Below are 15,593 nucleotides of genomic sequence, written 5' to 3'. Positions count from 1 at the left end.
TACTGCTAGAGGCAGCACTTTCAGTTCACCTATAACTGATTGCAGACAGGCAACATTTTGAGTCCCACCACCAGCGGCGGCATGAAGAAGTGTTATAGTGAACCAGGTTGTGTTTGAGCATGATGGAGTGGACATCTGAATGTGCCACAGCAGAGCTTCCACAACTTAAGACTCTTGCGCAGCAATACATAGTTTGAATGAAGATTTATTCACTAACCTGGGGGCTGTGCTGGTGGATAAACGGCATTAAAATATTAGGGCAAAAAATATTTTGGAATTAATCAGATTCAAGCTGAGATGACTATTATTATTTTTTCCATATAAATTTGATACAGCGGTAGCCACACCTGGGATGCGCAGTAACATAGATCGCACATCCCAGCGGCAATGCAGGAGTTACACAGTCCTCTTTGTGTCTATGAGAAGATTTGTTGTTTTCTCCTTCAACAAAGGGGTCAGTGTCTCTGTTCTGAACCTTGCCTGATAACCATCAGAAACTCTATCTAGGCTGCATCCGCTGCTGCCTTATCCTGGGAGGGATTTCTCCAAACGCTGGCTGATCAGCAGAGGGCAAAATGGAAAACTGCACTCAAACACTTGGCTACTGTATAAAAAATGTGATTTTTAGAATCAAAAAAACACGCAGCCAATTCTCTAACCTCATACTATTGCCCATGTACACAATGCTATAATGTACAGAGAGAAGAGATTTTGCCTCTGCTGCTCTGTGATGTTAGAATCCTGCCGCACAGAATGAGCAGACAATGGCAGGCCAGAGATATGATGGATTAGCAAAGTTTAAAGATTACAGTATGTGCCTTGTCATTTATGAGTCCTGAGGCTCTATGGCAAATATTAAAACCGAGAGAGGCCAATGCCCTGAAAGGTGTAGGTCTATCCTGACTTAAACTCTTCCCTGCTCCCAATAGCCATAAATAATTTATAAACGCAGTTAGTTATTATGAGTGTTTTAGATGAAGTATAGCACTAACATATAATGTGGCATTGTACAACGGGGCTTAAAATTATTATAATAGTAGTCTGTCGGACAAAATGATTGTTTTAGAGAGATGACAACAATGTGTTAAAGGTGGATTATTGAGAGCAGAAGGAAAGGCTTCAGCTGCCAGTGTGTACACGGGGACCCAAACAAATATACATTATATGGCTTTACATATGGCTTTAGAATTTACATATAATGAATATTTATATATCAGGGGTAGGCAACCTTCAGCACTCAGGATGTTGTGGACTGCATCCCCCATAATACTCTTACACCCATAATGCTGGCAAAGCATCATGGGAGGTGTAGTCCAAAACATCTGGATTGCCGAAGGTTGCCAATGCCTTTTATATACGGTTGCCCCAAGACCCCGCTATTTCATAAACTCCCCTGCATTGGTGTATTGCAATAAATATGCATCTGATAAAATCAGAGGTTAATTGAGAATGCATCATCCTTTAAAAAACTGTTGACTTTCTTTTACTAAACTAAACTATTTGAAGGGGGAGGATGTGCGACACTTAGGGAAAGGGGGGCAAAGGGAGGGCGGAAAAGGAGCAGGAGATATTTCGGCTAAGAGCCAGATAGAGGGGAGAGGAATTAAAAGGATGTTTAAAGTGTTAAAGGATGAGCCCGCTGCATCCTGCCCCTCCTAGGGCTTCACTGATAGCAAGGGGGAGAGGGAGGCAGAGCTGAGGCGGCTGCAAAGCATCAAGACACCCGATAAGGACCAGGGCGAGAGAGCTGTAATGTAGCGAAAATATTTAGACAATAAATGAAGTATTGGGAAGGCAGGCTGCTATCTTGTGTGGAATCAATCATTGAGCTGTCCTACGTCTGGCCTATTGGCGCCACAATATCATAACACCCCAAACGGGGAAGATAAGGGGTTAATCAAGGATTTCATTCTACAGAGATAACAGGCTCTATCAGTATCACAAACCCAGCTTGCTCTCTTCTAATATTTTGAGCTTTAACCTTAAAGCAGACAAGATAACGACCCCAGCTCCCCCCCCCCCCCCTCCTGTGTGCAAGATTCAGAAGCTCAGATTTTGTGCCATAATTCCCCCCCCCAACCTGAGAATTAACCATTTATTTTCTCCAGGGAACACTGCTGAAATGTTTGTTTACTAGCTGATATCATTCTGGAATAAACTAACACTAATGGCCGGCTTTTAATATTGGTAATCCGATCTAGACGCTGTCCTGCCACTTTCAAGGTCTGTGCTAGATGCAGGTATGAGAACGTTTACACCACGTTTTGCATCGTGGGTTGCCTGGGCTCTGGATTTCCATCTATACGTTTGGGAATATGACCAGAAACCCATTTGTTGAACTACACAACTCCATCATCTAGCCTGTAACTTGAAGGTATGGGGTAGTTCAGACATATTCTGTGCGGCATGCTGAGCGCACTGTCTGGTTCTGCTACCCATATCATTCAGACTGAATAGACTAACCTGAATGGGCTTATTATGCCTGGACGCTTGTGCACTGTTAAATACCAATGGCTGCAAATAAAGTGTTACTCCAAGCATCATGTAGTGGGGTACCCTCGCCCCATTTCCTGGTTTTGGGCAAATTACATAGCAAGGGTTTGTCCTCTCACATGTGTCCCCATTGGGCATTGATTTCCACTGTGACATCTGGCTTCTGCAGAGCATGACCGCTCTCAGCCAATGAATACCATTCTGTGTACAGAAACATGCACAGAACTGACATTAGCCAGTCTGGAATATAAGTTCTGGGCTAGCTAATGTTGGCCCAATGACTCTGTCGTAGGTTAAACTGCATAGCTGCAGTGTCATAGCAAAACACTGGACATACAGGGACCATGACCACGTCCAATCAATGAAGTGGTCATGGTGCTTGAAAGACCCCCTTAATAAGAGGTTTTCCCTGAGTACAGCCTCAGTGCATTGCCAGTTCCTGGCACTTAAAGCCATGAAATAACTGAAATCGAGATCAGCTTGGCACGGCTCAACCAAATCCTTGTCGAGTTCTGCCTTGAGTTAAGCCATGTGATTCATCCTACCGTGGGGACAAGATGCGGCAGAAGCATACCGTATTATTTGCCTGCTGCCAACCTACTAATCAGTTCTGTAGCTGCTAGACGGGCCGCCACCACACGCAGTTGCCCAATTGAAGTGGAAGACGATGCCACAATCCCCAGACGCAGGGCTTCTTAGCGGGTCTTTTACTACCCATGATCGTTATCACGGGCTAAGACCTGGAGGGGACGAACCACAATGCACAACTCACACCTCTAGAGGAGGAATACACTCATTATGTGGGACTTTGATCACGGTACCGAAAGTGTCCGGGTCAGTGGGCACTGCACATGGGCTCTCACTGGGGGCTGGGGCCAAGAATCGGCATACTTCTGGGCCTCTCATAGTTAACCCCGGGAATTTGGTGAATTATTTATTTGTCTTGAGGGCGGTGGGAACTAGGCTGTGTAATTAGCCGATCAGTGTAGTGAGGTTTCGTTCACAGCACTCCAGCCAACAATATGCCTTTTCAGAACACCATGGTTTGTTACTCAATACATTATTACCTGCTGTCATATATTTACTTTAGATCATTTACTATAATGGATTAGCACTGTTATTTCCCTCGAACAGGGCATAGGTGGGCACTCTCACCAAGCCGACCAGTTTACTTTTAGGACTGTTTTTGTTTTTTTTAATTTAAAATGAGGCTTTATTTTTACACATGTGACTAAAAATCATTGCCACCGATATCACACTAATGTTTTAAAAAAATATACCTCAATAAAAACAGATTGTCAAAAACCCTGAAATCCATACCACCCCATGCATTAGGATTCTGTAAGCCACTTACTGGTTCTGTATGGTTAGGAGATGATGACGTGCCATTGAAGCTTCCTTTATAAGGACCCCAAGAAAAGCCTTCAGGCAGGTGACTCTGTGCACGGACCTGTACAATACCATCTGGGGAGGGTATCTCCAAAACCAGTTCATCTACAAGAGAAGAGAATATATTAAAAGTAGTGCAATCCACTATATGCTCCTGGAAACATCACTGCTGGCACACATGGGGATAATAGGCCACGCATTCAGCAAGTACGGAGAGCCATGTATTATTATTATTATTACACCCCAAAATAATGAAATTGCAGGATAAAGAGGTGAGGATGTAAATGATTGTTCTTCTAATTTAATTCCCATTGCTATTCAAAAGGCTATAGCCAAACTAGAAATGAACACACTCCTTGTAAAGTGCAGGTGCCCTGGCTATTAAAAATAAAAAGGTTACTCTGTCATTTAACTTTTAAATTACCCTGCTATCAGTTAGATTCATGTGGATGACATTGTGATGAGGGCACCAACTGGTTACTCATGACCCACTTGAACAGAAAATCTTTAAGAACGTAAAATGTCTCTTTCTGTGATAGGAATAGGCTGCTAATTAAACTCAGCTGTCCCTCCGTGATTAAGGGTGACACCACTGTTTAGTACATTGTAAGCCTTTCAAAGAATAACTCAAGTGTCTTTCTGGAGAAAGGGCTGACATCCAAGGTCAGGGCACCAATGCCTAACTGATAAAGGCTCTTTGGGGCTGACACGTTTCATGTCAAAACATCCATCTATCTTCACTGTATCAAACCCCACCAGTGAGAATACACAGAGCCACTGATAAACAACCGTAGCAGGCTGGAAGGAAATGCTAACAAACAGAGCACAGTAGCAATAACTCCAGCAGTTATATTTCCCAGGACAGCCTGTTTCAAAGAGCAGGCCATGTGGATCCCGGGTGCAAAGATGACAACGGAAATGTCTTTAGTTATCTGCAGATCAATGACTCAAGGGTGATCAGTTTCTGCGCAAACGAGTCTGCCGTGCCAGATCTACTACTGATGATATTAACGTACGGACAAGATCCAAAACCGTAACTAGTGATGTAATAATTCCCGGCCAGGACATCTACAATGAGAAGAAAATAAATCTTCCAATACTACTCTGTATTGGTCCCAGGATCTGGCATAGTACCGACTACACTCATTAATTTCTGTAAACCCCAGTAATTCCTCATGGTGGGGAAACATTTGTAAAATAAACAGGGAGGCTCACACTCACTCCTTCCCCATCACTAGCGTGCTGAGATGGTGTTCTCGGCCGCTCCCTGCACCCCCATGCCAGCCTGTTATTCTCACACCTGATCATGAGCAAACAATGATAAGGGCTGACCTTGCCATCATTAATATTAAGCGCACTCAGTGAGCTAATAGTTAAAACTAATCTTTTCCCCCCTGATTTATCACAGGAGGCAAAGTCCACTCTGAGTCCTATCTCTGTATCAATAGTGTTTGGTTCTCCGTGTCACCACACTGAAGCTAATAGAGTTTCCCCGTTATCTAATCTCCCATCGCAGGCCAGCATCTGATTGGCTGACGCCAGCCAGCTGGTCTGCGAATTATCAGAATAATTCCTATCACTGGAATCATTAGGTAAACGTTGCAGGTAACTGGGGCTGTTTGCTCCTGATAAAAAGCACTCAGAAATAGAATAATAAATAACAGCTTTAAACTATTAGAGGGATCTGACGGGAGGGGCGGAGGTACATGATTTCTAAACCACGAGGGCACAGGTAGCCTTATGAGAAGACACTGACTGCATATTATTAATAGTCGAAGCTCGCCTGCATGTCCTGCCATTAGGGAAGGTACTGTTGTGTAAATGAATGGGGTATTTAATCCCTTCTCACCTATGCCTGGTTACAATTAATGGGCTCAACCTGCATGACTGACAGTGGACATTAGCCAATAGCCAATCTGCACGTAGTGAGTGTAGAAAGTAAAAAGGAGGAGGGGCTTAAACACTGAAACTGATTAACATTGACAATGAGCCTGATGATGTCCCTGCATTTACACAGCAATACATTTAAAACTTAGAAAATCAAATAGAATTTTTTTTAATTTTTATTTAAATGAAAGAAATCTGCCAAAATGCTGAAACACTGTATTGAATATAATAGAGGCAGTAGAAAAGCATAAAGCATGTTCCAGTATGGGGCAGCCAGTAAAGAGCGGTCATGTCATTGATCGGGTCAGTTCTGTGTTCACAATGCTTGTACTGAATCTAGGCATTCAAACCTGGCTGCATAATCTATATTACTCCAGAATACAACGTATTCAGTAAGCTGCGACTTATAGGAACTTGGATACAATCGGCAAACATTTCAGAACGAAGGGGAAAAAAATCCCAGTTCTAGTGTATGAGCCAAGATGGCTGTTAGCATGTCACAGTACACGGTTTAGAGAATAATTCCACTTATATAACCGCCATGCGAGGTGTGTTGGCTAACGTTTGCTTGGAACTCCTCATCTGACTCACTTGCACTATAGTCTCAATATTTCAGCTTATTTTCTGGGCATTATTATATTGTTAGAAACAAGGACATGGATCCTCTCCTCATGCATGCAACAGGGAGGGAGGGTTTAACACGCAAAAGATTCCCAGGCGTCTTGTTTTCGGAAGCTGCCTGTCTGCTGCTGGCATTCTGGGAGCAGTTGTGTGCTCTTCTTTTTAAAAGGACCAGGTATTCCCTATCATATAATTAACCAGTGAAAGGAAGGGGAACAATGGAGGCTGCCAGAGGCCTCATAGACCAATTACACATCGTCAGCAACAGATGGAGTATGAATAAAGTCAATGTCGCACTGGCACCCAGCTAGGAATAGGCCACGGTGATAAGGCAGCCACAGCCGCCAGAGGCGCCCAAACACACTTTGCAATGCTCTCCTGGCCTCTGTGGGTTAACATGTTATAATACATACAAAGGATAATAATAGGTAACCAGGAATGTTACCTCAGCCCAACATCCAGGGGTTGTTACTATTAGATAAAATGAGGACCATTAAATTGGGTACCTCGGAAAGATGAAGGGCTGAGTCAAACCTGCAATGTATTTAAATATATTTCATATTTGGCTTAAATGAAAAGTTTTTTTTGTTTTAAAGAAACTGTGAGGCTAATGATTCATGCATCTACTACTCCTGTGGATAATTTCCGGGAACTGAATGCCAGCTTTGGAATGCTCTGCCCCTCTATAAAAGGCCAGTATTAATGTGCTATCTACAGCCTTGTTTGATAGCACTATGTATATCAACACATTATGGGATCCTCTGGCACACAAGGAGTTAATCCTCGAAGCCAGAGGGCGGCATTTTTTTATTCTTAAAAAGGAGACGTGACTGAGGTGGTGTGCACCGATAAGAGACGGCCTAATGGGGCCTGCGGGTTGGATGAGTATACCCCGACTGATCATAATGCGGCACAATCTCGCTTCACATTTATTGATTTTTTTTGACACAGCACAAACTCAAACCTTTATCAACAATGAACTGTGACCCACACTAATAGCTTGCTGATCATACCTCCCAAGGAATCAAACGCACAGATATTAACACTGGATTATGCAGGAGACGCAGCGAGGAGAGGAGAGACGGGCTGCCTGGGATACAAGGGTTAATCAGACGTACAGGGATATACCCCATTCATCCCATTGTTTAACCAAAAAACAACACAAATGCCTGGAGCTCTGATCATTCTTTTGGTGTCTGAGAATTGGGTCGATTCTTAAGAAGGGTTATCTAATAAAATACATTTTTAGGCCACAACAGTCACACTGAAAAATATTCTCCAAGTCTGCTATGATTTCAACGAATGTGGCTTAAAATTCACATTGAATTCCCCCAAAACCCCACTTTAGTGAATAAGTCTGTCACAAAGTGACTCTCTATTTTACATCGGTAGTTGATCCTCGAGCCTAGTTGTCGGTACTTTCAATCCAGGAACAGCCAGACTGCTTCATAAATTTTACAAATTGCAAACAATAAGTAAATAAAGGAGACATAACATAGTGTGTATAACGCTGCATTAAGCCGATCCACAGAATGCTCACATACAACAAATAAAAAAAATAGTAAATGAAAATCCAACCCAGGGAATATATGGTTCATTTCTTATAACAAGATCATGTGTCCGCTCTGTATTCTAAAGGATGTGAGGGAGAAGCCCGTGGACTCATAATATGTAATCATATAACTTCCAGGATCTCTCTGCTTGAACACTGGTGTAAATAAAGCTAGAAGAGGTGCAAGTTTTAACCTGGGTTAGAGCATGGGCAATTTGTATTATTTATTGTGCATGTTTTCAGCCAGACAGTGTAAACATAACAAATATCCACATGTTTATACCCCGGTGATGGATGCTTCCTTTTAACCTGTTCATTGCCAGTGGCAAGGAAACAGACCTTTCTCTTCAAAGCTGTGGCTGTGCTAAGGGTCAGAGGGGAGGAAACACGCAGAGACCATGGCCAGGTGCTGGCCTGATCCATCATTCTGTGGCTCTCTGCAGCCCTACAAAGCATTAGTAAGGAGGAGAAAGCGTTTGGTCTGCTCAGGAAGCAGAGGACTCGGCCGTGGGTTGGCCGTCCAAGGATAGCAAAGCTTCTATTCCCAGGAAGCCAGGGGCAGGAGAAGGAAGCAGAGTGCAGGGCGATTAGCTCCCTGCAAGATACGATGAGCTGTCCTGATATCCTGTGCCGGAAAAAGGGGGAACCACATCTCTGATGTCACCCCAGTTACTGATAGCCAGAGGACGGCTGTGAAAAATGGAGCCTCAGATTGTCAGCAGCTACCCGGAGGAGATGGGAGGCGGTGGGGGGAGGAGAGAGTGTAGGATCTCTGCCTCTGAAACATGGCAATGAGAAGCAAAAGGTGCCCAATTTAAATAACCTTGATCAAGTTACTCTTAGGAAAATAGCAGGCTGGTTTGTGATGTCTACATATTTCATTGGACTCGAGTAAATCAATCCTAAATCTGTCATTTTCAAAGCATGCATACACTTTATCACAATAAGGGGAACATATTAACTATCAGTGTGTAGTGATGAGCTGGCTGCTCAGAGATGCTGTAAAAGAACGTGGCAGGTGCTTGGGTGTATTCTATGACAAACTTTACTACACTTTTGTGATTTTTCTTAAGTGGAGAAACGAGATACAATTTGTGAACAGATTGCACGTTCAGCATGGTGTGATCATTCACTATGGATGAAATAATCCACTCAGTAGAACAAGTTAGATCTTGTCCTCCAAACTTTTTTTTAAAGATACTAAAATTCTCCCTCTTATTTTGGAGATGGGAGTGTTAATCTAAAACAAATAGTTCTATCAGCCGTCAAGTTCTGTTTGATAAAAGGAAAAATAGCTTAAATTATTTTACCCACCCACACATACCAAAAAAAGGGCTCTTTATCAAGGCAATCTCTCCCTCCCCTGTCCATCGGAACATGCTGTGCTGTGGTACACACTACTGCTCCCCTGATAATGAAGCCTTGAGGTTTTCACCAAAACTCCAGGCATTTGGAGATTAAGGAGGCAGGAGTCGAGAGGGAGATAAAAATAACTGAAGCGGGTTTTCATCATGTTTAATGAGATCTGTTTAAATTAAACTAAAAACGGGACAGTTCAACTGCAAAAGGACCTTGTCGGACCAGACACTAGACAAATTGGAGACAGATCTAAGTGGGTTCGGCTAATAGTGATGCCAGGTATCTAAGAGAATGGGGGAGATTTCTCAAAGGGACAGACTGTTTTGCTCTTTTTTTCTGTGTGCAATATATTATAGTTTTTTTAATTATGTCCTTATTATTCTGAATTTACACAATTGTTTCGGTGACGCAATGGAATGCTATCTTTCCATCACTTTTTATGCCAGAAAACAGTTCTGTTTTACATCTCTCTTTTCCGCTACTCAGAATTAGGCAGTCTTATCTAAAATATACATTTCTTCAATAAATTGGTGGAATTTAAGCAGAGAGACATTTTTTGGACCATTTTTTATAAATAAATTTGAAACCAAAAATAAAACCCTTTTCACAACATTTTGACGAATCTTCCCCATTGTCTCCAAAAAGAGTCTGCTTTGAGAGATGGAAGCATGTACACAGGGGGACAAGTTAGCCTAATACATTTTGAACACCTGTTCTTGTGTGCAAGGTCCAAGATGCTGTCAAGGACATAGCACAATGCTCAACTGGGACACAGTCCGTGCATGCCATTGTCTGATCCTAGCCGGCACATGTTCACCTGCCCACACATGATGGGTGTGACATTCCATAACTTTAGCATCAATGCTATACCATCTTATCTTTAAAGGGACACTGTAGGCATAACAATTTCATCTCATTGAATTGGTTATAGTACCTGGAGTCCCCTGACACTGTTCCTACATTCAGTGTTAAACTAAATGTAAGCATTGTAACACTGAATGAGTGCACCTGGCTTCCCATAGCTCCACCCCCACTGGAGGTTTAGCTAAGGCAGAGATTACACACCTCCTTCTAGCTATACCGATTTGTACCTGAATGGACACTATGATAGGCTAAAAGAAGTCAGCTGCTTCTCTCAGCCAATCACAGCCCCCCATCGTTCCTCAGGCTAATACATCCTCATTAGCCAGAGCAGCAGATGATGAGTGGGAGTGGTGGTGGGGTTGAGCTGCTGGGGATTTTCGTATGACATTAAAAACAGTCTAAGACTTATTGGATGGATGGCTCTAGAGGACTCCAGACACTATAACCACTTCAATGAGTTGGATCAATTACAGTGCTTACAGTGTTCTTTTATGTGACCTTCAGATAAGAATAATGCCTAATGTTTAAACCTGCTGGCGATATTGCATGCAGCAAGAATATATTAAAACGTTTGCCTACCCAGAGCCATGTTTGGTGGAATAGACCGCAGTATTTTAAAACATGAAATGCATGTTATTAACCAACTGTCCCTTGTCTTAAGTACTGCGCAATAGCTGGAAGGCCATGGGAGGAAAATGTGCATGTCTTGCTAAAAACAAATCTTCAGTATTTACTACATGCACCGCGCTGTGAATACACGTAAAGGAGGCTTGCTGCATCTCTGCATTTTCAATTACCTTGCAGAATTCACTATTACACTAATTAATACTATATTTTTTATGTCGTACAATTTTTTTTTTTTTTATAGCATTATATTTTATCCAAAATTAGCGGTTCAGATCTGCCCAAGTGTTTCATTCTGGCTCCCGGGAGTGCGATGTCGTTGCCAAATGGAGAGGGTAGATCTGCATTGCAACCTCTCTGCACAGCAAGCTTTTATCGAACACATTCCATCTAACAAACTTCCAGTGTGTTAAGTATAGAGATACTTTATACACATCCTGTGAATTGCATACAATTTGCAGCAGGACCCCAGCCAATGGACTGCCGTTATCTTCATAACATCAGCATCAGATTTCAGATTAAAACCAGGCAATATAGTAGGTATTACAGGTCACGTTAGGCGAACGGGCTGTAAAAGCCAAATTAGTATCAACATGCAGGACGGCTTCCAACACAGAAAGCGCTCTCTACATTGCGAACTGCTCCGCAAGCTGCCAGGGAAGGGGTTAAAAACCCAATACGGTAGCACTGGCGGTTTGAAAGCTGCTCTAGCAGAGCGGAAGCCTTGACACACGGAATGCATTATGTATAAAGGCTGTGAATAATGGGCATGCTGTCCAATAAATTTCACGGAAATGTCGGTAAACCTGTAAACCTGGCAGTGTAACGTACATAGAGAGGGCAGAGGGCGGCTAGCTTATCTGTAGCCATTCATCCCCTGGCTGCCGATGGAAGCCCATTCAGACAGCATCTCTGCCCCGCTCGCAAATAATGACCGTCTCAATTTTTATTCTCCCAAAATAACAAAACGGACAAGGCACAGCATTAAAGCCATGTAACAGGCGGGGAAGGGGTTTGTTTACTAAATTGGGAATCCTACAATAACCATATTGGGAAAAATTCCACGAGATCATTTTCCCGATTGGTTATTTTAGGGTAAACTTTGCAATTGCCCACAACTGCCAGCTAAGTTAATATACCCCTGTGACTTTTCCCAGGCATTCAAACATCCTGAGCTGACACCCTGCACTTCGTGGAACTCATGTCTCTGGACTGTAAAGCCTTAAATCAAACTTAGAACGACGCTCCGAGAGTCACCTGCTACATATGGTCATGTAGTACAAGGAGCCCCTCGTGGCCTGCACCCAGTTGCCGATAACAGCAATGAGAGATGCAGAATGGTTGTGGGGAAGATTTAACAAATTTGTCCTGAATGTTGATCAATCACCATAGAAACCAGCTTGCACATTCAACCGGTGACACCACCCTTTTTATTCGCCCCAGCACTTTTCAGAAGAGAGAACTTTAATTAATCTTCCCCAATGCTTCTCTCTGTTAGTAGAAGATCTTGCATGGCATATATCCACATGTCCTACAAGTCTCCCTCATGTTTTTACAAGGGAACTGGTACATGCTCACGACCAGGCCTAGTTCCACTCATGAAAGAATGAAGCCACAAATCTCATATTATAGGATACGCTCAGCACTTCAACTGCTGGGACAGAATTATCTGGGAACTTTCTACCTACATGTCTGAGGAGGTTTACTATGGAAGCTGCAAGTCACAGGGATTCTGGTGGATCTTTGCATTTTTAATTCTGAATTTATATAAAGACTGGTATAGCAGTAGTTTACATATCTCCGGCACCAATAACGAGATATAGTTTTATTTAAATATTACTTTACAGTTAAGCTAGAACAGGGCGTCAAACTTTGTCCCAATTTGGAAATCTGACCATTCTCCCAGAATTATATGTAGTCTAACATTCTATAATGCCACAACCTGGATACAAATGTAATTTTACTGTCTAGAAAGTGCCGTACAACGATATCCATTTTATTTTACAGGCTGCGACTATATTGGATTTGTGTTTTTTTTGCTACGAGGATTTCCTGTCAGTCCATTTAAAGGCTGGAAAGTGAATACAAGCAGTTGATATTTCATGCAGGACTGAGTGGAGCAATGTAGACAGATGGGTATGGTCAGGGGGAGATTTGGGGAACAGTTTGATAATCAATTCATAGAGCAAATTAAAAGTGCTCCATCTGTACGCGCTCCCAAGTTGGGGATTATAGATTACAGTTATCAGTTATTTGCATATCAGAATATTAAGCAGTCAACCCCCTCCCTCCTCCCTCCCTCCCCCTTGAGCGAACAAGGTCATTTGAAAAGATAAAAATTTATAGTTTCATTCTTGCTTTCACTCGCAGACTCAACTTGTCTCTCTGAATATAACATTAACAAAGACATGATAGAATGTGACCTCATATGCCATCCCTCCCCCACACTTATGTTAAATGGGGGCTCTCAGGTCAGTTTATAACCCGGTAACCCTGGTATCTTGCATTATGGAGACCTGGTGGGATCTAATAGGTAAGACTACCCATCATCAATGCTCCATTCAGTTATTGGGGTGACGGACTACCCCGAGATATAAAATTGCATACATGCCAACTACTGAGATTTGTGCGCGGAGAAAAGGTAGAAATGTGTAGAAAAATGTAGTGGAAATTTTCATCTGAATCAAGTAGACTCTGCAATACGATCACTTAACCCCTTAGAGATTAATAGTATCTGATGCTGCCCTTCATCATAACCTAGGTCAGGGTGGGGAACCTTCGGCTCTCCAGATGTTTTGGACTACACCTCCCATGATGCTTTGCCAGCATTATGTGTGTAAGAGCATTATGGGGGATGTAGTCCACAACATCTGGAGAGCCGAAGGTTGCCTATCCATAACCTAGGTCTATGCAATGCAGTTCCATACAGCCACACAGTCATGCATGTCAACGGGTTTTTCGTGGAATAGACTCTTTGAAGACCACTATTGTTAAGACCGTAGAGGCAGTCATTGGTCCTTTGCAGGTTAAGTGAATGTTAAGGAGCAAAGAAAGCAAAGATTATAAATTGTTCTATGCACTTTAAGGCCCCATTAATGGAAAGCCATCCAACTGGATGAAAGGTCCCTCAACTTGTTGGAAGATTTACATAGCCACTTATGGGACAAGTTTGTGCAGTAAAGGATTATTGGAGTTGGGAGGTTCTTGGCTTTCTAAGGAGATCACTAAATACTCATGCGTACATCATGACAGACACAGCCAGTCCTGATATGACCTATACGCCATGAATGCCATTGAGACTTTTATTGTGCCGTTTACACTTATTATCTTTCAAAAAGCAACTAACCAAAAGACCCTGATCATCCCGCGGCCAGTTCTGCCAGTGAAACGAACACTATGCACAAACTTGTATGAGTAACGCTGGGCTGTCTCTTATTCTGCTGCTTGTAACTGGAGAAAGTCTAGCCCCATTGACCCTGGTGGTTTGTACTGGCAGAGCCTTCTCATCCCCTCCTATTCCCCTCGAGAGGTTTTTAAGAACACACATTGGAGAACAACAGACTCCATTCTTCACAGCATGGAGCTGGGCGAGACATTGGCACTGCCAGCCTGTTCTCATGCAGAATTACTCATGTAGGCAGGATCTCTGATAAAAACAGAGTGAAGGGGTCTAGCTGCAGGAAAAATTGCTGTCTGTGCCGAGTAGACACTCTCTCATGGGGCTAAGCAGGTGTTATGTATACACTAAAAGTCACTCGATGAACCTGGGCCACACTACAATGTGCAGTACTTTCACTGTGCTTGGAGCTGGTGTTTAACAACATACTGCTGCAGGCTTGGACTAATGGAGAAGACATAGGCCCTCACTATTTCTGGATTTTATTTATTAGTTGTTTTGGGGGGGGGAGTGTGTGGGGGATGCAACAATTGTTTGTTTTAAGAGGAAAAATACAAACAAAACTTTTATTAATGATTGTGTTTCTTGTTTATAACCGCAATATATATCTAGAACAATTTTACTATATTATTCATCTCTGTTAGTTGGTCATTCCATGTACCTACAAGTCATGTCACAAAGGGTCCCTCACTCTAAAAAGTATAAAACGTTATATACACACACTGTTTTGGTACAAGTATTAAAAGTTATTTTTACACTTTAAAGTTGTGTTTGCTATTTAAATATTCTGTAGCAAAGCTTATAATATAAACAAACAATGGGTCAAATATGTACTAACTTGCAGCTCCCACAATGCTTTGCCACACTTAATGCAGCGCACCCAGTATCTCCGAAGAAGTGACAATGAATATATATTTAGATTAGACACACAGTGTACAGGTAAGTAAGCCATCATTACTTTAGGGCTCACTAAGATTTAGGAAATCATTCTACACAAACTCAGTAACTTACTCGCATCTGCATATATCTGTTAGTTTTTGTAACAGTGCACCGGCAAAGGTCTTTTTACTTCATCAATCGATAGCGTAGCCTAACCAATAGCATCCAAGAATACTTTGTCACTTTTTGACTACAATACTGAGAAATGCTGGAGGGGCAAGAATAATCCTTAAACACAATGGTTGCATCATGCATGAGCTGTGAGCAAAACAGTCCACTGGTTTCCATAGTGACTGCTCCACTTTTAATACATTGCCCCAGTTGCTCGTTAAACAGAACCTCTATAATACCCTATGTAACGCTGGCCCTTGAGAAGCGGAGTACATCATGTTACAGATTAAGTCTGTGTATATTTAGAGAGATCTGCAATTACCTAACAATGGCGCCGGGTTAGCGCGTCTAGAGGTA

The 15,593-nt window shown here is 42.4% G+C and overlaps 1 protein-coding gene across 1 annotated transcript in view; it reads right to left on the bottom strand.

Annotated features, from left to right (window-relative positions):
- Positions 1-15,593, bottom strand: part of ZFPM1 (zinc finger protein, FOG family member 1) — a 96,908-nt gene that overhangs the window by 13,670 nt on the left and 67,645 nt on the right. Inside the window, exon 5 of the mRNA XM_063438455.1 lies at positions 3,848-3,987. Within this exon, the coding sequence (XP_063294525.1) occupies positions 3,848-3,987 (140 nt within the window). The remainder of the gene's footprint in view (positions 1-3,847; positions 3,988-15,593) is intronic.

The sequence above is a fragment of the Pelobates fuscus genome, chromosome 12 (genome assembly GCF_036172605.1).
Source record: "Pelobates fuscus isolate aPelFus1 chromosome 12, aPelFus1.pri, whole genome shotgun sequence".
Taxonomy (NCBI): domain Eukaryota; kingdom Metazoa; phylum Chordata; class Amphibia; order Anura; family Pelobatidae; genus Pelobates; species Pelobates fuscus.
This window is presented reverse-complemented; position numbering and strand designations above follow the sequence as displayed.